The sequence below is a fragment of the Vombatus ursinus genome, unplaced genomic scaffold (genome assembly GCF_900497805.2).
Source record: "Vombatus ursinus unplaced genomic scaffold, bare-nosed wombat genome assembly UNPS02014811.1, whole genome shotgun sequence".
In the NCBI taxonomy this organism is placed as follows: domain Eukaryota; kingdom Metazoa; phylum Chordata; class Mammalia; order Diprotodontia; family Vombatidae; genus Vombatus; species Vombatus ursinus.
In genome coordinates, this window is record NW_020954589.1 from 20,190,685 (window position 1) to 20,209,204 (window position 18,520).

The 18,520-nt window shown below is 39.4% G+C and overlaps 1 protein-coding gene across 1 annotated transcript; it reads left to right on the forward strand.

Moving 5' to 3' along the window:
- Nucleotides 1-1,667: 1,667 nt before the first annotated feature.
- LOC114053600 (trem-like transcript 4 protein) lies at nt 1,668-18,180 on the forward strand. The gene is made up of 5 exons (XM_027876689.1): nt 1,668-1,837; nt 4,783-5,121; nt 9,767-9,842; nt 16,479-16,581; nt 17,854-18,180. The coding sequence occupies exons 1-5, from the start codon at nt 1,762-1,764 to the stop codon at nt 17,932-17,934; spliced, it is 675 nt and encodes a 224-aa protein (XP_027732490.1). The 5' UTR covers nt 1,668-1,761; the 3' UTR covers nt 17,935-18,180.
- The last annotated feature ends 340 nt before the right edge of the window (nt 18,181-18,520 follow it).

The following is an 18,520-nucleotide window of genomic DNA, read 5'->3' on the forward strand; positions in this document are numbered from 1 at the left end:
TACACCCTTGGGGACCCTACTTGGAAAATTGATAGAAATTAACAGACATCAGGACTGCTCCCTGCCTTGCCCTAACCCCTACTTCTCTATGTACGTGTAACTTCCTTCAAATGGTTTCTGCTGGCCTGGGGAAAGAACAGAAAGGGTTGGGTAAGAGGTCAGTAGTGGTAGGTAATCACTTTTTTATTTACTAGAAAGAGCTATTTGACATTTTCGCATAGGGATAATTTTAATGAGCAAAAAGATTAAAATAGACTCTTCTAAATTATGAAAAATTGCTTAAAAGAATAGTGTAGATGGCTTAGAAACAGCCATAATTTGTTCTTTGATGCATCCAAAAGGTAAATCAAACGTTACCAAATGTTAACATTTCAAGAGAGAAGTTGCCAAATAGCTAAATTCTGGCAAAAACCGAGGCCAAAAAGGAAAATCTCCATCTACCTTTCTATAGTTCAAATTTAATTTTGCAAATTATTTTCTTTATAAACAGAAACTCAAGCTCCAGCAATGTGTCATGTGATCTAAGGTGGCCCAGTATTTAGAACACTGGGCATGGAGTAGGGAAGATCTGAGTTCAAATACAGCCTCAGATATTTGCTCGCTGTGTGACCCTGGACAAGTCACTTTATCCCTTGCTTGCCTCAGTTTCCTCATCTAAAAAATGGCAATGATAATAGCACCTATCTTACACTATTGTTGTGAGGACCAAATGAGAAAACCTTTGTGAGGCATTTAACATAGTGCTTAGCACATAGAAGATGCTAAATAAATATTAGCTATGATAAAATTATTATAATTCCTCTTTCATCTCCACTATGGTATCTTGGTATAGATGCAGTAAGTCATTTCAGGTAGGTCCAAGGAAGGCTCCATTTCTATTCAAGGAGTAAATTCTTTAAAAAATAAACACTCTACTCTAAAAATCAGACACATAGTGGTATGTACAGGTAGGTGAATAGCAACAATTAAACAATCTATCAAGTCATTAAGCACCTGATAGGCTATAGCAAAAGAGACTGAAATAATCCCTACTCTCAAGGAAGTTATATTCTGGAAAATTCTATGCCAATCTTAAACTGCTGCATAAATGTAACAGGGACTGGTCAATAAGGGCCTAATTATTATGCTAGTCGTCATCATCAATCATATCATTGTTATGTTTTTATTATTATGAGAGACACCAAGTTATGGTAGGGACATTTTCAACAGATTTGAGGGACAACTGCATTACTGCTACTTTATTTCCTTCTTGTGAATGGAGAGGTACTAGGTAGGAATATGAAGGGAAGAGTGAGTATTTCCAGGAAGCATCCCACCTACATGCTGTGACTTCATCTTCACCTTTCCTGTTGTTGAGATGGCTGCCATCCATCCTAGATACCTCTCATCCTACTCCCAAAAACCCATCTACATACCTTCACCGATAACAACACTCATACCCAACTAGGTCCTCCTGGTGTCTTGCTTTGGTGGGGGGGAGGGATAATAATTGTTATGTAAGAAACTGATCAAGCTTTGCCAAAACAAGACATCTTCTGGTGATCCACAGGGCTCTAGAGCCCAACCTCAAGGCTCTCCAACCCCTCCCTTCTGAGTCCAGCACTTCTACTTATTACTTTACCCACTTCCCCAAATAGGATGTAAGTTCTTCTTTTGTTTCTGGGATTCAGAAAGAGCCACGAGAGCAATCAGTCCTCAGCTGTTCTTTTCAACTCTCCCAGACGTACTTGGAGGCTTCCTCTGTCCCTTGAACCTCTGATCATGGAAAGAAGCAAGATGACCCCAGAGGTCCTTCTTCAGTTGCTGCTGCTGCTTCTATGGGTTTCATATGAGAGGGGTAAGGAGGAAAAGAGAGTAACAGGAGAGTAGAGACAAGATGAGCTGGGGAGATGGGAAGGGACAGGAGAGGAGAAGAGGATGGTGAGGGATGCTACACAGATGGTATATTAACAGGTAGACAAGGCTTGGCCCCCCAGGACAGGAATGGGGTCTTGGGAGACATATTTAGGGTATGACAGTGCTGGTATAAGAGAGACTACTTTCTGAAGAACCCAGGTTCCCTTTATTTTACTATCTTTTACCTTTTTCAATTAACATGCTTTAATTTTCTTTAAGCAGACTCCTAAGTATTTCCATAGTTATTTTGTTTTTTTAAGTCTTTTTCCCTGTCAACATTTATTATGTTTATCTATTTGATTATAATAGATTATGATATATTACATGACATATGACATATATTACGCATATTATATTATTCTATTTGTTTTCTCTCCCTTCCCAATTGAAAAGAAAGAAACAGAGAGAGAAAGAGAAAGAGAGAGAGGGAGAGAGAGGGAAAGAGAGAGGGGAGAGAGACAGAGAGAGAGAGAGAGAGAGAGAGAGAGAGAAAACAGTTGTAACATATGCAGTCAAGCAAAACAAAATCCCACATTGACCATCACCAAAAATATATGTCTCATTTTGCATCTTGAATCCATTAATTCTCTATCAGGAGGGGGGTAGTATGCTTCACTGAAGGTGTCCTGGGATCATGGTTAGTTAGAGCATTGATGAGGCAGCTAGGTAGTACCGTGGGTAGAGTGCCAGGCCTGGAATCAGGAAGATCTGAGTTCAAATATGATTTCAGAACTTATTATCTGTGACCCTGGGCAAGTCATTTTACTACTGTATGCCTCAGTTCCTTCATCTGTAAAATGAGGATGACAAGACCTCCCAGGGTTGTTGTGAAGATAAAATGAGATAGTTTTTATAAAGTATTTGCTGTTGTTCAGACATTTCAGTCACATCTGATTCTTTGTGACCCCATTTAGGGTTTCATTGACAAACCACTGGAGTGGTTTACCATTTCCTTCTCCAGCTCATTATGCATAAACCTTAAGGTGTTATATAAATACTAGCTATCATTATTATTATTTCTTTCAAAGTTTTTTTTCTTTAAAATGTTGTTGTTATTATATAAATTGTTCTGATCCTGCTCACTTCATTCTACGTCAGTTAATATGTCTTCCTCTCAAACCACCACTTTTGTCATTTCTTATGGCATAATGCTGCCACAATATATTCATATACCATAATTCGCTCATCCATTTTCCAATTAATGAGTACTCCTTAGTTTCCAGTTTTTTGCCACAATGCAAAAAGAGCTGTTATGAATATTTTTGTTGGTATGGATCCTTTTCTTCTTTCTTTGATCCCTTTAGGAGTAAAGCTGCAATTTAAGACATAGTTCTAAATTACTTTCCAGAATGATGTGTTGTTATTCAGTCATTTTTCAGTCATATATGACTCTTTGTGACCTATTTGGGGTTTCCTTGGCAGAGATACTGGAGTGATTTGCCATTTCCTTCTCCAGTTCATTTTACAGATGAGGAAACTGAGGCAAACAGAGTTAAGTGACTTGCCCAGAGTCACAGTTAGTAAGTATCTCAGGCCAGCTTTGAACTCAGGAAGATACATCTTCCTGACTCTAGGCCCAGCCCTCCATCCACTGCACTACTTAGAATGACATGATCAATTCACAATTCTAGCAACCATAATTTATTGTTCCCTATTTTCCTGCAGCTCCTTCAACATTTATCACTTTCCCTTTTTGTCAGTTTTGCCACTCTCATCGTGTGAGGTAGAACCTCAAAGTTGCTTTAATTTGTATTTTTCTAATTATTAGTGATAGGGAGAGTTTTTTTCATATGATTGTTGAATGGTCTGAACCTTTTCCTTTGAAAATTGACTATTCATTTCCTTAGACCATTTATTAATTGAGGAATTATTCATTCTTATAAATTAAAATCAATTCCTTCTATATCCTAGAAATAATAATGATGGTGATAACAATAATAGTTAGCATTTTATGTAGCATTTTAAGGTTTGCTAGGTGCTTTACAAACATTATCTCATTTTAAACTCACAACAACCCTGAGAGGTAGATGCTATTATTATCCTCATTTTACAGATGAGGAAACTGAGGCAGGTCAAGGTCAAGTGACTTACTTGACCAGGATCACATAGCTAGCCCGTATCTGAGGCCAGATTTGAACTGAGGCCTTCCTGATTCTAAAACTAGTATTCTGTCCACTTCACCCCCTAGAAAAGAAAATGATTATATGAATTTTTCCCAGTTAACTATTTCTCTTTGGATTTTAGTCATCTTGGTTTTGTTCATAGAAACACTTTAATTTTATGGACTCAAAATTACCCACTCTATTTTCTGTGATTTTCTCTATCCTTCTTTGTTATTGTTGTTGTTTGGCTTTTGTCATTCATTCTCCCCAGATCCATAGTTGTTGTTAACATTGTCTCTATATTTCTCAGAATTGTTTTAATTTGTATTCTCTTAATTATTAGTCACTTAAAGCATTTTTAAAATATGGCTAGTGATACCTTGGCTTTCTTCCCCTTAAAACTGTCTATTCATATCCTTTGACCATTTATCAATTGGGGAATGGTTTATTCTTATAAATTTGGATCAGTTTCCTATATAATCTTAGAAATAAGACCTTTATGAGAGAAACTTCCTGCAAAGAGTCTTTCCCATTAATTTGCTTCAATTCTATCAGCATTGGTTTTGTTTGTGCAAAATTTTTTAAAAATTGTAATCAAAATTGTCTGTTTTACCACCTGTGATTCTCTGTGGGGTTATTTTGAATGGAATTTCACTTTTTGTGTCTTCCTACTGGGTTTTGTTGGCATTCTATAGAAATGTTCCCTCTACTCCTTGTTTCCTACTTGAGGAAGGATGCTTGTTGTCCAACTGAGCCCCTGGTGACCTGAGGTTGTATTCTGCAGGCTCCCTTGGAAAAGAAGTCTATGAAGACAAGCACAGAGTAGTTGGGGAGACACTCACAGTGAGCTGCCAGTATACACCTCAGAAACCTGATCATCTGGACAAAGCCTGGTGTAAAAAGATAGTAAATGCAACTACATGTACTTTGTTAATCACAAGACCACGATCTCGGTCAAAGACTGAGGACCGACGCTACTCCCTCAGTTATAACACTAATGTCATCTCGATCAACATGTCTGACCTCCGGGTGGAAGACTCTGGGGAATATTGGTGTGGAAACCACAATTCTAGTGCAAATGTTATTGATGTTTTCAAGAAAGTTCACCTAACAGTAGCTCCAGGTAAGTTCCTTCCCTGAGAACAGGGCTTTCTTGAAGCTTCATGTCCTTTTTAAAGTACTTTAATCACCCCCCACACTCACAACCTTGACCACATACACATAGCACCTGCCCTCTCACATTTCCATCAGCTCTTCCATAGCTTGGTCTTCTATCTCCGTGAAAGGTAAGCCACTTCCTTCCTTGCCAGTCCTTTTTCTGACTAGTGGATCACTGGACTTGGTGTCCAACATCACACACATGTGCAAATGCACATGTGCACACACACACAAGTGTACACAAAAACAGAAATGTGCTTCACCATTTTGATTTCCTATAATCTCAGGAACTGGTAATGGAGGCTAAAAACTGCATAGTTAGATATTGTAGCAGATACTGGTTTGTATTTATGCTGGACACCAGCTACAGCAAGCACTTTGGAGCAGGGAGACCCCCAAAACTCAATGACAGACATTTTGGGGAATCCCCAGACCCCAACATGTTGAAGGTAACACCCCTAATGTTGTTCCTATATGTCTGGTAGTGGCTGAAATACTTTCAAAGGACAAGCAGCCTCTCAACATAGGGCTTGTGAGGTGGTTCATGGTTCCCATGCCAGACATTGGCTGAAGTTTGCAGTTCTGGGCACTGATTTGACTCTGCTTTTCTTCTCTCTCTACAAAGATAAATTAGACCCAAAGGCAGAGACTCAATCAGATCTTGAATCTACCAAATGTCCCTCTTCCACATCCTTCCCAGCTCCGCTGTAACCTGAGGAAATGTCTCAATAGATTCTTAGATTCATTCCTGACTATCACGATCCCAAAGTAATTCTCCCTACATTTCCATGATATAGCACAGTCTTAGAGGCAGTGTAAGAGGAAGAGCTCCAGCTCAGGAGTAAGACAACATGAACCAATTCTCACCTCTGACACCTACTAACCATTGTGCAAACTTGAGCAAGTGATATTATCTTTCCAAGCTTCTGTTTTCCTCATCTATAAAGGGGAATAATAGACATTCACAACCAATCCCATGTACTTGTTGTGAGGATCAAATGTGATTGTGTTAAGTTTTTGTTTTGTTTGTTGTAATTGGAAAGCATTACATAAATGTGAGCCATGGTTATAGCATATATATACGTATATGTATGTATGTATATATATTTGTGTGTGTGTACATATATATATTATAAGGACATGTCCAGGATGATGTCACCTCTGGAGTGTTAGCTCCTGAGAACTTAGTTGGGATATTAAGAAGTTCATCCTAGGTGTGTCCTAATGTGATTTTGACACTACCTATCTCTTAACTTTCTTGGACCTCAGTTCCCTCAGCTATCAAATAAAGCATTGTACCAAGTGGTCTCTAAGGTTATTTTCCACCTCAAGATCAGGGATTCTTAATCTGACATCCTTCATGAACATATCAAATGTATATACATACATATATATATATATATATATAAACTGTCTTTTCAATTAGTTTTACTTATAATTTTATTTTATGCATTTAAAAATATTATTCTGAGAAGGGCTCCATAGGCTTCACTAGACTGTCCAAAGGGTCTAGACACTCAGTTCAGTATTTCTTTGTATGTGAGCAGTTGCTGTGGAGATTTTTTGGTTCTAACAGTTTTGGGGTTTTTTTGAGAGGCAATTGGGGTTAAGTGACTTGCCCAGGGTCACACAGCTAGTGAGTATCATGTGTCTGAGACCAGATTTGAACTCAAGTCCTCCTAACTCCAGGACCAGTGCTCTATCCACTGTGCCATCTAGCTGCCTCTGATTCTAACAGTTTTGGGGATAACTTTGTAAAATGGATGATAAAAAGAAATGGAAGATTGAATCAGAACATAATGTTTAATCTGGAGTAAGAGAGAAAATATTGTGCCTTGTTTGCTGAGAAGTAATATCTGTTCTGAAGGAATACAATCTTCATTGCCATTTTGATTCAAAACATCCTGACTTAAGTAAGTTGGACACCAGTGAAAAATAAATTAAAGCATCTAAATAGTTGCAAAATCTCAGTGGGGAACAATGGTTTTTCAAGAAAGTAAACTCAAAAAATGAGGCAGCTACTAAGGTTAGTTTTCAGATTTCTAAAGAAATCGATTTCAAACATGATTCTGGAGTATGATAAACTGATTGCTGACAAGATGTGTAATATGTCCCATTAACTAAATGTAAACAGTAAGAAAACCTAAAAAATGTATTCAAACTTGTACTGCTTAGCAAAGTAAATTTTTAAACATTAATGTGATTTCATGATAAATACAAATCTTAAGTAATAAATGTAATTAATTCATATTAATTGAAATTTTCCTTTTTGAAATATGGTTTATTTGCAAAATAGGTTAATCAATAATTATACCTTTACTTGGAAAGTGAGCTGCTAAAAACCCATCTGCGGCCTGAAGAAGTTTAGCCTATTTTAATTTTGGCCTGTGCCTACTGCCAAGTTGTGCAGGTCTGTTACAAGGTGTAAGAAGACTGGAAAAGTGGGGGAGGTAGGTTATTGAGTGCTTTGAATATCAAACAAAGGCTTTTGTATTTGATCCTGGAGGTGATAGGGAGCTACTGGATCTTACTGAGAATGGAGGTGATACTGTCAGACCAGTGCTTTAGCAAAATCAAAAAAGCTTAAAAACCCTTGCCCTAGATATATGATCCTCTGATTTTAAGTTTCTTAGTTCCCTTTTGCCATGTGTGATCAGAATGGTAGAAGGTGAATGTCAGAGAATAGAGGCGACATTGGTAGGGAGAGGAGGGGGTTACGGGACTATGATGTGTATAGGAATGTATAGGGACAAAAAAAAAACAGTTCAGCAAAAGAAACCAACATATCAACCAAGGCAACTGCATAGATACCATTATAATCACTGTCCCTCACCTTTTCTGCTGCCATTCTAATTAGCAAAGTTGAGATGTCTCATGGGTATCAGGGGAAAGAATGCAACACTTGAAGTCAGAGGATCTGGGTTTGATGCCCAGGTCTGGCAGTTACTACCTGAGTGACCTTAGGCAATGAATTAACCTCTCTAGTCTTCAATCTCCTCCAGTATTAAAAAAAAAATGTTGAACTCGATTACCTCTGAGATCCCTTTTGACTCTAAATCTATGATCCTATGGGTCATATATTCATGAGTTTCACCATTTAATTCAAAATTTTGATCATTGGTGCATCATAGTCTTGTAGTAGAATGTTAAAACTGGGAGATCCCTTAAGGATTAGCTGGTTCAACCCTTTCTTTTAATTTTTTATTTTAAAAAATATTTTTGTCTTTTTTTAATACAACAGTTATTTCTTAATTAGCCCCCACCCCCATCCTATAAGGATTGGGAGCTAGGGTGCCTGGCCTGCAGTCTGGAAGATTCATCTTCATGAGTTTATCCAGCCTCAGACACTTACTAGCTGTGTGACTCCGGGCAAGTCACTTAACCCTGTTTGCCTAAGTTTCCTCTTCTGTAAAATGAGTTGGAGAAGGAAATGGCAAACCACTCCAGTATTTTTCCTAAGAAAACAAAGAGTGGGACATGATTGAAACAATTGAACACAACAACAACCATACTCACAGAAACCTTCCTTATTAAAAAAAAATAAAGTAGAATCAATAACTGACTCAGTCGATAGCATATGAAACATTGCTGACCTTAGCCCATCACCTCTAATCCCAAGGAAAAAGGAAGAAAATACGTTTATTAAGCACCTCCTCTGCTTCAGGCACTGTGCTAAGCACTTTATAAATATTCTCTTATTTGATCCTCACAACAACCCTGGATGTTAGAGACCCTTCATTTTAGAGATGAAGAAATTAAAGCAGACAGAGGTTATGCCCAGGGTTACACAGCCAGTTATCTGAGGCTGGATTTGAACTCAGGTCTTTCTGACTCCAGGCCCAGTACACTATCTACTATACCACCTAGCTGCCATCTAGAAGAGGGAAATTTTTTGTTACTGATTCTATGGCATCAATGTTGATCATGGCAATCAGTCTGATTTCATATGTCTTTTAGTTCAACATTCTCATTTCAAAGAAGCAAACTGGATCTTAGAGATGAGCCAATTGTCCAAGTACATACAGCAATTTAGTGGCAAGACCAGTTGTTGGATGTAAATTCCCTTGGATTACATCACCCCTGGTGCTCACACATCATTAGTACCCTCTGTCCTGGGTGTCCTTCCTCCCTCAGATTGAAAAGTGGAAAATGGACAGCTCCTCCAAGAACCTCCATTTAAGGAGGTCACCTACGCCAGCCATCCCTTTATTTCCCATCCTGCAGCACTCCTTTGGCTTTATCCATCATTCCTCACCTTCTCTTTCCTCTTATTTCCCTTTTCAGTGAAGACCTTTCCGCTAAGACAAGCTCTTTCTCCTTACGCTATGATCATGTTGGTTGTCAATGGCCTTAGTGCCAAGGATAATGGATCAATTAAAGGATAGTGACAACTAGAGAAAGAGAAGATAAAATGGAAGGGGAGAGAATTGATCATTAATGAGGTTTGATATAATTCCTTGAATAATATCACATATTAATAAGGAACATTTGACTTTATATTGTGCCCTCATTCTGATTATCCCACAGGTCAGGGCAAAGTCTAAGACTTTGGCAATTGGCAATTGGGTAGGGAGGTGCCAACTGTCTATCCCTTTGTCTTCTCTTTGCAGCCCCAACACAGAGGACAACCCAGCAGGAATTAACTACCATGATAGAAGCTATCGCCATCATCTCTACCACCAAGAGGTAAAACTCCTCTCCAGAAACACCCTCTGTCCTGTGACACCCCACCCTCTCCTCTGCCTCCCCAGAAGTCTGTGTGTGTGCTCTATCCTCCACTTATCCAGAGACTTCCCCACAGTACCAGGCTTCCTTAGACTCCAGCCTGCGCATACCTGGCCTGTTCCCAACCTCACTGACCCTCTTGACCTGTGAGTCAAGAGAACTATGGAGGCTACTCCACAGTTCACAGCTACCGCACTGTGGTCCTTGTGAGATATTCTGACTCAGCCCAGAGCTCAGGCGGGCCTCAGCGAAGCAGCCTTCCCATTTTTTCCTCTTGTCTTCAAATATATGTGACCTGCAGTCTGATTTCTTTTTATCTCCCAATTCTCTATCTGGTTGTACTGCCTTAGATGTGAACATCCCTCAAGAACTTCATTATCCTGCAAGATTACATTAACCCTGGTGCTCATATTTCATCAGTATGCTCTGCTCCAGGGCCCTTCCCTCCCTCTGATTTAAAGATTCAAAGTAGACAGCTTTTCCCATAACCTCCATTTAAGGAAGAGACCCATGCCAGTCATGTCTTCATTTCCCACCCCACGGCACTCCTTTGAATTTGTCCATCATTCCCCACCTTCTCTTTCCTATCCCTCACCTTTTCAGTTTCCTTTTCTGTGTGGTCTTCCCTCATTAGATTGTAAGCTCCTTGAGGGCAGAAACAATCTTTTTTGTATTTGCATCCCTAGCACTTAGTATAATGCCTGGCACATAGTACGCACTTAATAAATGTTTATTGATTGACTTATCCGTGCCCTGATATTTTTCAGGCCCTAGTTCAACATAACTGATATGACATATTTGATGTACACAGATGTCCAGCTACCAGAAAATTCTACTTCTAGAAGTCAGATTATGGATCATGTAGGCTCTGGGGACCTGAGGTAAATGGTTCCAGTTAGGGCCCCCTTACTGTGCAGTATTTGTGATTCCCTCTCCAGTTTCATTTCTGACTCTTGATTTTAGCTGAATTGCATGCATTGACCCAGTCCAATATAAGTAGTCCCCTTTGACAAGACACCTGTTATAGCAGGCAATATGAAAAAGGCACCTTATTTGGTATTAGATGACCAGACTTGTCCCTTACTACTTGTGTGACTTCGGTCAAATCACTTCACCTATCTAGGCCTCATTTTGCTCATCTACAAAAATGAGACAGTTGAACTAGAGGATGTCTTCAGGTGCTTTACAGATTTTAACTGCTTTTGCCATTCTGTGATCCATTCAGCAGATTTCAGCTTGGGCTGCCTATCACACTCTCCCCCTATTCACTCCGCTCCACCCTTTCCCTAACAGCCATTCTGGAGACAGCCAAACGAAAGTGCACTCATCCCAGACCTGAAGTGAGAAAGTTTTTGTTGCTGGTACATTGTTTAGTAAGGGTCTCTACCACTTCCACTCAAGCCAATTCATCACTAACAGAATCTAAAAGTTTTCCCACAACTTCATCAACACCTAATAATGCCAAAGGCAATCCACGCTCAGTACATAGAATGTATTTAAGGGGTCCACAAACCAACTTCTAGCTCTGCAAGTTAGTGGATAGGCTTATAGTCCAACCTATATGACAGAATCATCAGAGGAGCTTCAGCATTCTTGGGGGAGCCCCTGGAAACATCTGAGGAATAACTTGTCTTTTCTCAAATAAAACTTAGCTCAGGGTCCCCTTGGTTGTGTCAACATAGAACTCCTACATGCAGATGTACATGAAAAGCTCTGTGTGAGAACCCTAAGGATAAGGCATTATATATCTAGTGAGCTAAGGGGGCTCCTTTGGGTTTTGATGCTAGGCTGCTTTGTATTAGGATGATTCTCACCAGGTAGGAATAGCTCATATTTCCAAAGCACTTTAAAGTTTACAAAACACTTTTTTCACGAGTTATCTCATTTGGCTATTACAACAACCCTGTGAGGTAGGTGCTATTATTATCCCCACTTTATAGTATAATATATATATATATATGTTATATATATATATATATTATATTATATTATAAGCGTACCATGCTTTTTCTGTTTTTCTTGGCAAAGATAAGGAAATATCGAGGTTAGGTATCAGCTAAAGCCCCAGCTGGAGTCAGCTCAAGCAAACAAAAGCTGATTATTAAATTTTCAGTGTGAGCATTTATTTACACTTCAGTTATTGTTTTGTTGATTGTCTAGACAAGAAAGTAACGGTGAAAACGTTAATGATGTTGATTAAACTTAAAAGTACGGCATGTCATTTTTTGCTTTTCTTGGAGAACAAGTAGTAAAATATTTATGAGCCTGTGCCTGCCAAGGGTCAAACTATTAGTAAGCACCTGAGCTAGGATTTCATCCATTGTACCACCTAGTTCTTCAAAATAACCTACTTCTGGGCAGCTAGGTGGTATTGTGGAAAAAGCATTGGCCCTGGAGTTGGGAGGACCTGAATTCAAATCCAGCCTCGGGCACTTACTAGCTTTGTGACCCTGGGCAAGTCACTTAACCCCAATTACCTCCCTCCCCCAAAATTATAATAATCTCCTTCTACTTATATCTTTAATATACCTCTCTTGCCTCAACTCTCACTCTCTCTCATCTTTCCACATCCAATCTGTTGGAGAGTCCTATTACTTCTACCTTCATAATGTCTCCTCATATAAGCCCCCCTCTCTCCTCTGACACCACCATCACCTGGAGCTCTCTTCCTCACCTCTATTTCTTCACTTCCCTGACTTACTTCTGTCTCACTTTTTGTAAAAAAAAAAAAAAAAAAAAAAAAAAACCTTCCCCAGCCCTCTTAGTGCCTTCCCTCTGAGGTTATCTCCAATTTATGCTATCTGTGGCATGTAACTGTTTGAACATTGTCTCCCATTAGACTAGGAACACCTTGAGGGCAAGAATTGTCTCTTGTCTTCCTTTGTATCACCAGAATTTAGCACAGCACTTGGTACATAGTAGGTGCTTACTAAATGCTTGTTACCTGACTGTTTACTAGGAGGCTGCTGAGGTAGTTTTGTAATTAACAATATTGATGTATGGGGCAGCTAGGTTGCTCAATGGATAGAGTGCTGGGCCTGGAGTCAGGAGTACCTGAGTTCAAATCTAACCTCAGACACTTATTATCTTTGTGACCCTGGGCAAGTCACTTAACCCTGCTTGCCTCAGTTCCTCATCTGTAAAATGAGCTGGAGAAGGAAGTGACAAACCACTCCCATATCTTTGCCAAGAAAACCCCAAATGAGGTCACAGAGTTGGACACAACCCAACAACAAGAACGTATGGTTTCCTAACCCTTCCCTGATGGGCTAGGTCTTAGGAAGCAACAGCAAGAATGGAAAGAACATTGGTAGAACATCTCATTTCTGTTTCTTTTCTTTTCTCCATTATTCCTTTTTCTCTCCTTCCTTCTTTTGAAAAATTTTCCCCTGAACTTGAGTCAGTCAGATTTCTGAGAAAGAATCATGCAATAGAATGGGAGAATTAACCTGTGTCTAAGGATGTTTCTCTGAAGATCCCCCTCCTCTTTTCTCTGCCCATGAACTGTGTCTAGAAAGATTAGAGATCCATAACCCTTGGAAGGCACAAGATGAAGACCAGGATGGATCACATAAAATTCAATGACCAAGTAGTATCATGGGAAAATAGGATTTTAGAATAGGAAGAGACCATAGAGGCAATCTGATCCAGGGGTTTAACACGAGATCCATGGATGAATTTCAGGGGATTTGTGAACTTGGCTAGAAAAAAAATACATTTTAATTTTCACTAGCTTCTAACTGAAATTTAATATTTCCTTCAATTACTTAAAAACATTATTCTGAGAAGGGATTCATAGGCTTCACCAGACTGCCAAAGGGGTCCATGACTCAAAAAAAGGTGAAAAACTCTGCTCTTATCCAAATGCTTCATGGGAAAAATAAAGGCTCAGAAAGGTTAAGAGGTTTATTACATGAGTACTAACTGGCAAAGTCTGCATTTAAACCCAGGTCTTCTGCTTTCAACAGCAGCATTCTCTTCACTACACCAGGGCTAAGGACAATCTTCATGAGCTTTAAAAATTTTTCTGTATGTGTATTATATGTATATGTGTATGTGTGGGTATATGTATATGTATATGATATACATCTGTGCTTAATTGTAGCCTGGGGTGGGGAGTTATAGGGAAAAAAGAACAAAGTAAAAAGTGCACAGCAGAGAAGAAAAGAAAACTTACAAGTAAGCAAAGAAAAGATGGACAGCTCTCAATATAGTATTTATTATATAGGCTTTCTTGAAATGGAAGTATATTGCTGTATATTTTGAATCTTCTCTTACATTCTGCTGTGCACATGGCGATGCTATTTTTTTCTTTTCTTATTTTGTATTTAAGTTTATAATATGTTTTAAAAAATGCCTGATAATTAAAAAGCACCATCACATGTGACTGTGGTTTCGGGTTTGTAGGCAAGGAGGAAGAGCAAGGCTGCATACTCACTAGCTTACTAGACTAGAGGCAGTGAAACTTGGAGGTAGGGAAAAACCCTCAGGTTATTTCCAGTTAGAAGCATGCTATCTGGGTAATGAGGAAGGGGCCACCAGTTTTCAGGTGGATCAATGAGACTGGAGTTTCTTTGTGGACAACTGTACCTTACAGCCTACCTTCACGTGCTCTCTGATCATCTCATAGGAGTCTTCAGCTGATGTGTATGTAGATGTGGCTATGGTTAGGGTGTTGGATTGTAGGACTTCCTGAACCACTGGGTGGCCACCCAAATTAGATAAAAAGGGATAGCAGGCATGGACCCTGCTAAGGACACAGCTTTTGCATTACCTAAAGAAGTCCTGGGTTCTGTTGATTGGACCACACAATGTTCATTGGTTGTATGAGGTGGTTTTGCTTATTATTTGCTTGTTGTTTTTTTTTTTTTTGGAGGGGTGGATTTGAAGGGGGTCACACTCCTCCATGAATATGATGTTGTGCTCTAGTCCTAAGATTTGCTGAAACATTAATATTGGTCAAGATTTCTGGGTGCTCCTTCTAGTCCCATGTACAGTAGGAAAATAAGGTACCCTAAGGAAGACACATACATCATCAGCTCAGTCTCAGGTCACAGAGGAGCTACCAAGTTAGGTCATCAATCAAGCAATTAAGCACCAATTATGTGCCAGGCACTGTGCTAAGTCCCGGGGATACAAAAAGAGGTAGAAGATAATCCCTACCCTCAAGGAGTTCACAATCTAATGGACCATGATTCCACCAAAGAGTTTTTGATAAGCAGCCATCTGTGTCATGCAAAGTGCTGTCCTATAAGGAGCATGGCCCACTTATCTCCATATTAGAAAGCCTACTCAAGCTTTATCAATCATTCAACCTGCATTTAATAAGTACTTACCACGCACTAGGCACCATGCTAAGAGATATGGATACAAAGAAAGGCAAACATAATCCTTGTCCTCAAGGAGCTCATATTCTATTAGGACAAACAACATGTAAGTAATTAGGTACCTACAAGATGTATACTGAGTAGATAGAAAGTAATAGAAGGAACCACAAACCAACAGAACAGATATGAAAGTAACATGGGGAATTTATTATATACTTTTTTTTAAAAAACACTCAGCAAGAAATAAAGATTCACAGTTTTATATACAACCTTCTTTTTTTTGTGTTGTTCTGTACATATGTGTTAGAGGAGGGCTTAATGTCAGCACTAAGGTCAGCACTCTCTTAGTTCAGGTTGAGTTTTAGCATAAAATAAGGCACTTACAAGTTAACAAAAAGGAAGTTTCTATTGTCCTAATACATATGGAACAAGGATAGGGTGACACTGAACTTCAGTTTGGGAATGTGGGACCTCCCTCACCTCTTTACAGAAATTTGAAGGTCAGCAGGTTAGCACAAGTTTTGGCAATTCAAGTGGTCTCATAGTGGGTCTGAGAGACCCTAACCCCACCTAGATGAGACTTTTTAATGCCTTTTGTATGTTGCTGTTCAGTCATTTTCAGTCATGTCTGACTCTTGGCAATCCAATTTGGGGTTTTCTTGGCAAAAATACTGCATTGGTTTGCCATTTCTTTCTCCAATTCATTTTTACAGATGAGAAACTGAGACAAACAGGGTGAAGTGACTTGCCCAGGGTCACACATCTAGTAAGTGTCTGTGACCAGATTTGAACTTAGGTCCTCCTGAGTCTAGGGCTGGCACTATTCACTGCACCACCAACTGCCCTATCATGTCCATTTTATGACCTTAGGTGACCAGAAATCTATCTTGGGAAAGCAAGGGTAAATCAGATGAATGAACATTTTCTTTTTCCTTTTAGGGAAAAACATGTCGGGGAAGAGTGGGAACCATCTAGTGTAGAAATGCTGGTAGATATAATCATATCACAATATAAAAATCCTTTTTTGCCTTTTCTTTCCTTTTATGTTTTTTCTTTCTTTTATTTTCTCTCTCTCTCTCTCTGTCTCTCTGTCTCTCTCTCTCTCTCTGTGTGTGTGTGTGTGTGTGTGTATGTTCAGAATAAATTGCTTTTTAAGTATAAAGGGAAGACATGACCAGGACTCCACCATAGGCACCCTCACAGCTAGGGAATGTACCAGAGGTCTCGGCCTCACAGATGTTTCACCATCTTCTCTATTTTCTCCTCCCAGGTCCCCAAACTGTCTCCTCCTCCTTGTGGTCTTTGGCCTCCTCCTGCTAAAAGGTCTGACCTTCTTAGTCCTTCTTGTTCTTCTGTTCAGGTTCAAGAACCAGGTGAGTGGTGGTATTGCAGGATCATTATAGATTTAGAGCCAAGAGGGACCTCAGAGGTCATAGATTCCTCATTTTACAGTTGAGGAGACTGAAGCAGATAGAGATAAAGTAATGATTTACCCAGGGTCACACAGTCTGAGGCAGGATTTGAACCCAGGTATTCCTGACATCAAGTCCAGTATTCTTTATACTACACCCTACTGTCTCTGTTTTGGCTTTGGCTTGAGTTAGAAATAAACCAAGGAATATCCTTTCCACCATCCCAGGATGGAAGTAACTCCCACAGGCACTAGAGGCAGCTAGGTGGTACAGTGGATAGAGTGCTGGGCCTGGAGTCAGGAAGATTTGAGTTCAAATCCAGCCTCAGACACTTAATTTCTGTCTGCCTCAGTTTCTTCAACTATAAAATGGGGATAATAATAGTACCTACTTCGCAAAATAATATTTGCCAAGTGCTTAACATAGTGCCTGGCATACAGTAGGCATTTAATAAATACTTGCTTTCTTCCCCTTCCCCCTTGGCCCTTAGAGTGGAACAAAAGACTCCCAGAGTCTCCTCACCCCCACAGCCACACTGCTGATAGCCCTGAAATAATAAAAAGATTCAGAAAAGTCTACAGTGACATACTAAAATGAGGGGTATGTAAGGCTTCTAGATGGCACAGTACATAAAGCACTGGGACTAGAGATTGGAAATCTTGAGTTCAAATCCAGACTTAAACAGTTACTGGTTATATGACCCTAGGCAAGTCAATTAACCTCTGCTTGCCTCAGTTTCTTCAACCCTAAAAGGGGGATACATTTTAGCTATCCTAAAAGCTAGGAAAGCTCTTACCCCAACAGAATTGTTTTGAGGATCAAATGAGATGGTAATTGTAAAGCATTTAATACAGTACATAAAATGTAGTAAGCACTATATAAATGTTAGATATTATGAAGTCTCATCACAATTAGCTGTTTTATGGATGGATCTGGGTTCAGTGGAAAAGGGACAGACTGGGGGTTGCCAGGACAGAATGGGATTAAGGTCCTAGGGCAGTAATGGGATGTTAATTGAATTGAGATGACAGTTAGACATGATGTCATGGTACTACTACTGTGCCTTTCCCAGGGATTAAGAGCCCTGCCTGGTCATATGAAGTGGGTGTATGGGTTGGAAGGCATTAGAGGGAGTATGAAAATTTCAAGAGGGAAAAAAGACAAGGTTTCATGAAGAAGGGATCATGGTCAGATATTGAGTTTGTTCATTTTCTTAACTTTTTCTATCCTCAGAGTAATGGATACACTGGAAAAGTAGAAGAGTTGAACAAATTGGAGCTATCCGAGATATCCCCCTACCTCTCCTCCTCTTGATGGAGGGTCCTGATGCTCCTAGTTCAGCCCAGGGTACTAAGTATAGAGATTTCATATCTCACCAAGTTCTTAAGTACCATATGCATCGCCAGATGCTGGAGCCAGGTGTGCTGGTAAATATTTAACAACCCACTCTCTGAAAACCCATGCTGCATTTTCAAGTTTAATCTTCACTATTAGTATTATCTTCAACACTGTGTTAAGTCTTGACAATCAACATAACAATAAATCCAGTCATTATTTGTAGCATTGGCTGATTTCCTTTGGGGGAGGTTCCTTTATTTATTTATTTTTTGATTGAACTACTTTCAGGTGGTCCAATAATTCTTAAATTATCTCCCCAAAGAGATATTTCACATTTTTGCTTTATTGTTTCTTAATGTTGCATGGAGTCATTAGTCACTTGCCCAATTCTAATTTTTAAGTAATTATTTTCTTCAGTGAGCTTTTGTACCTCCTTTTCCATTTGGCTGACTCTGTTTTTAAGGCATTCTCTTCATTGGATGTGTATGCCTCTTCTACCATTTGGCCTACTGTGCTTTTCAAATTATTTTCTCTAGCATTTTTGTGCCTCCTTTACTAAGCT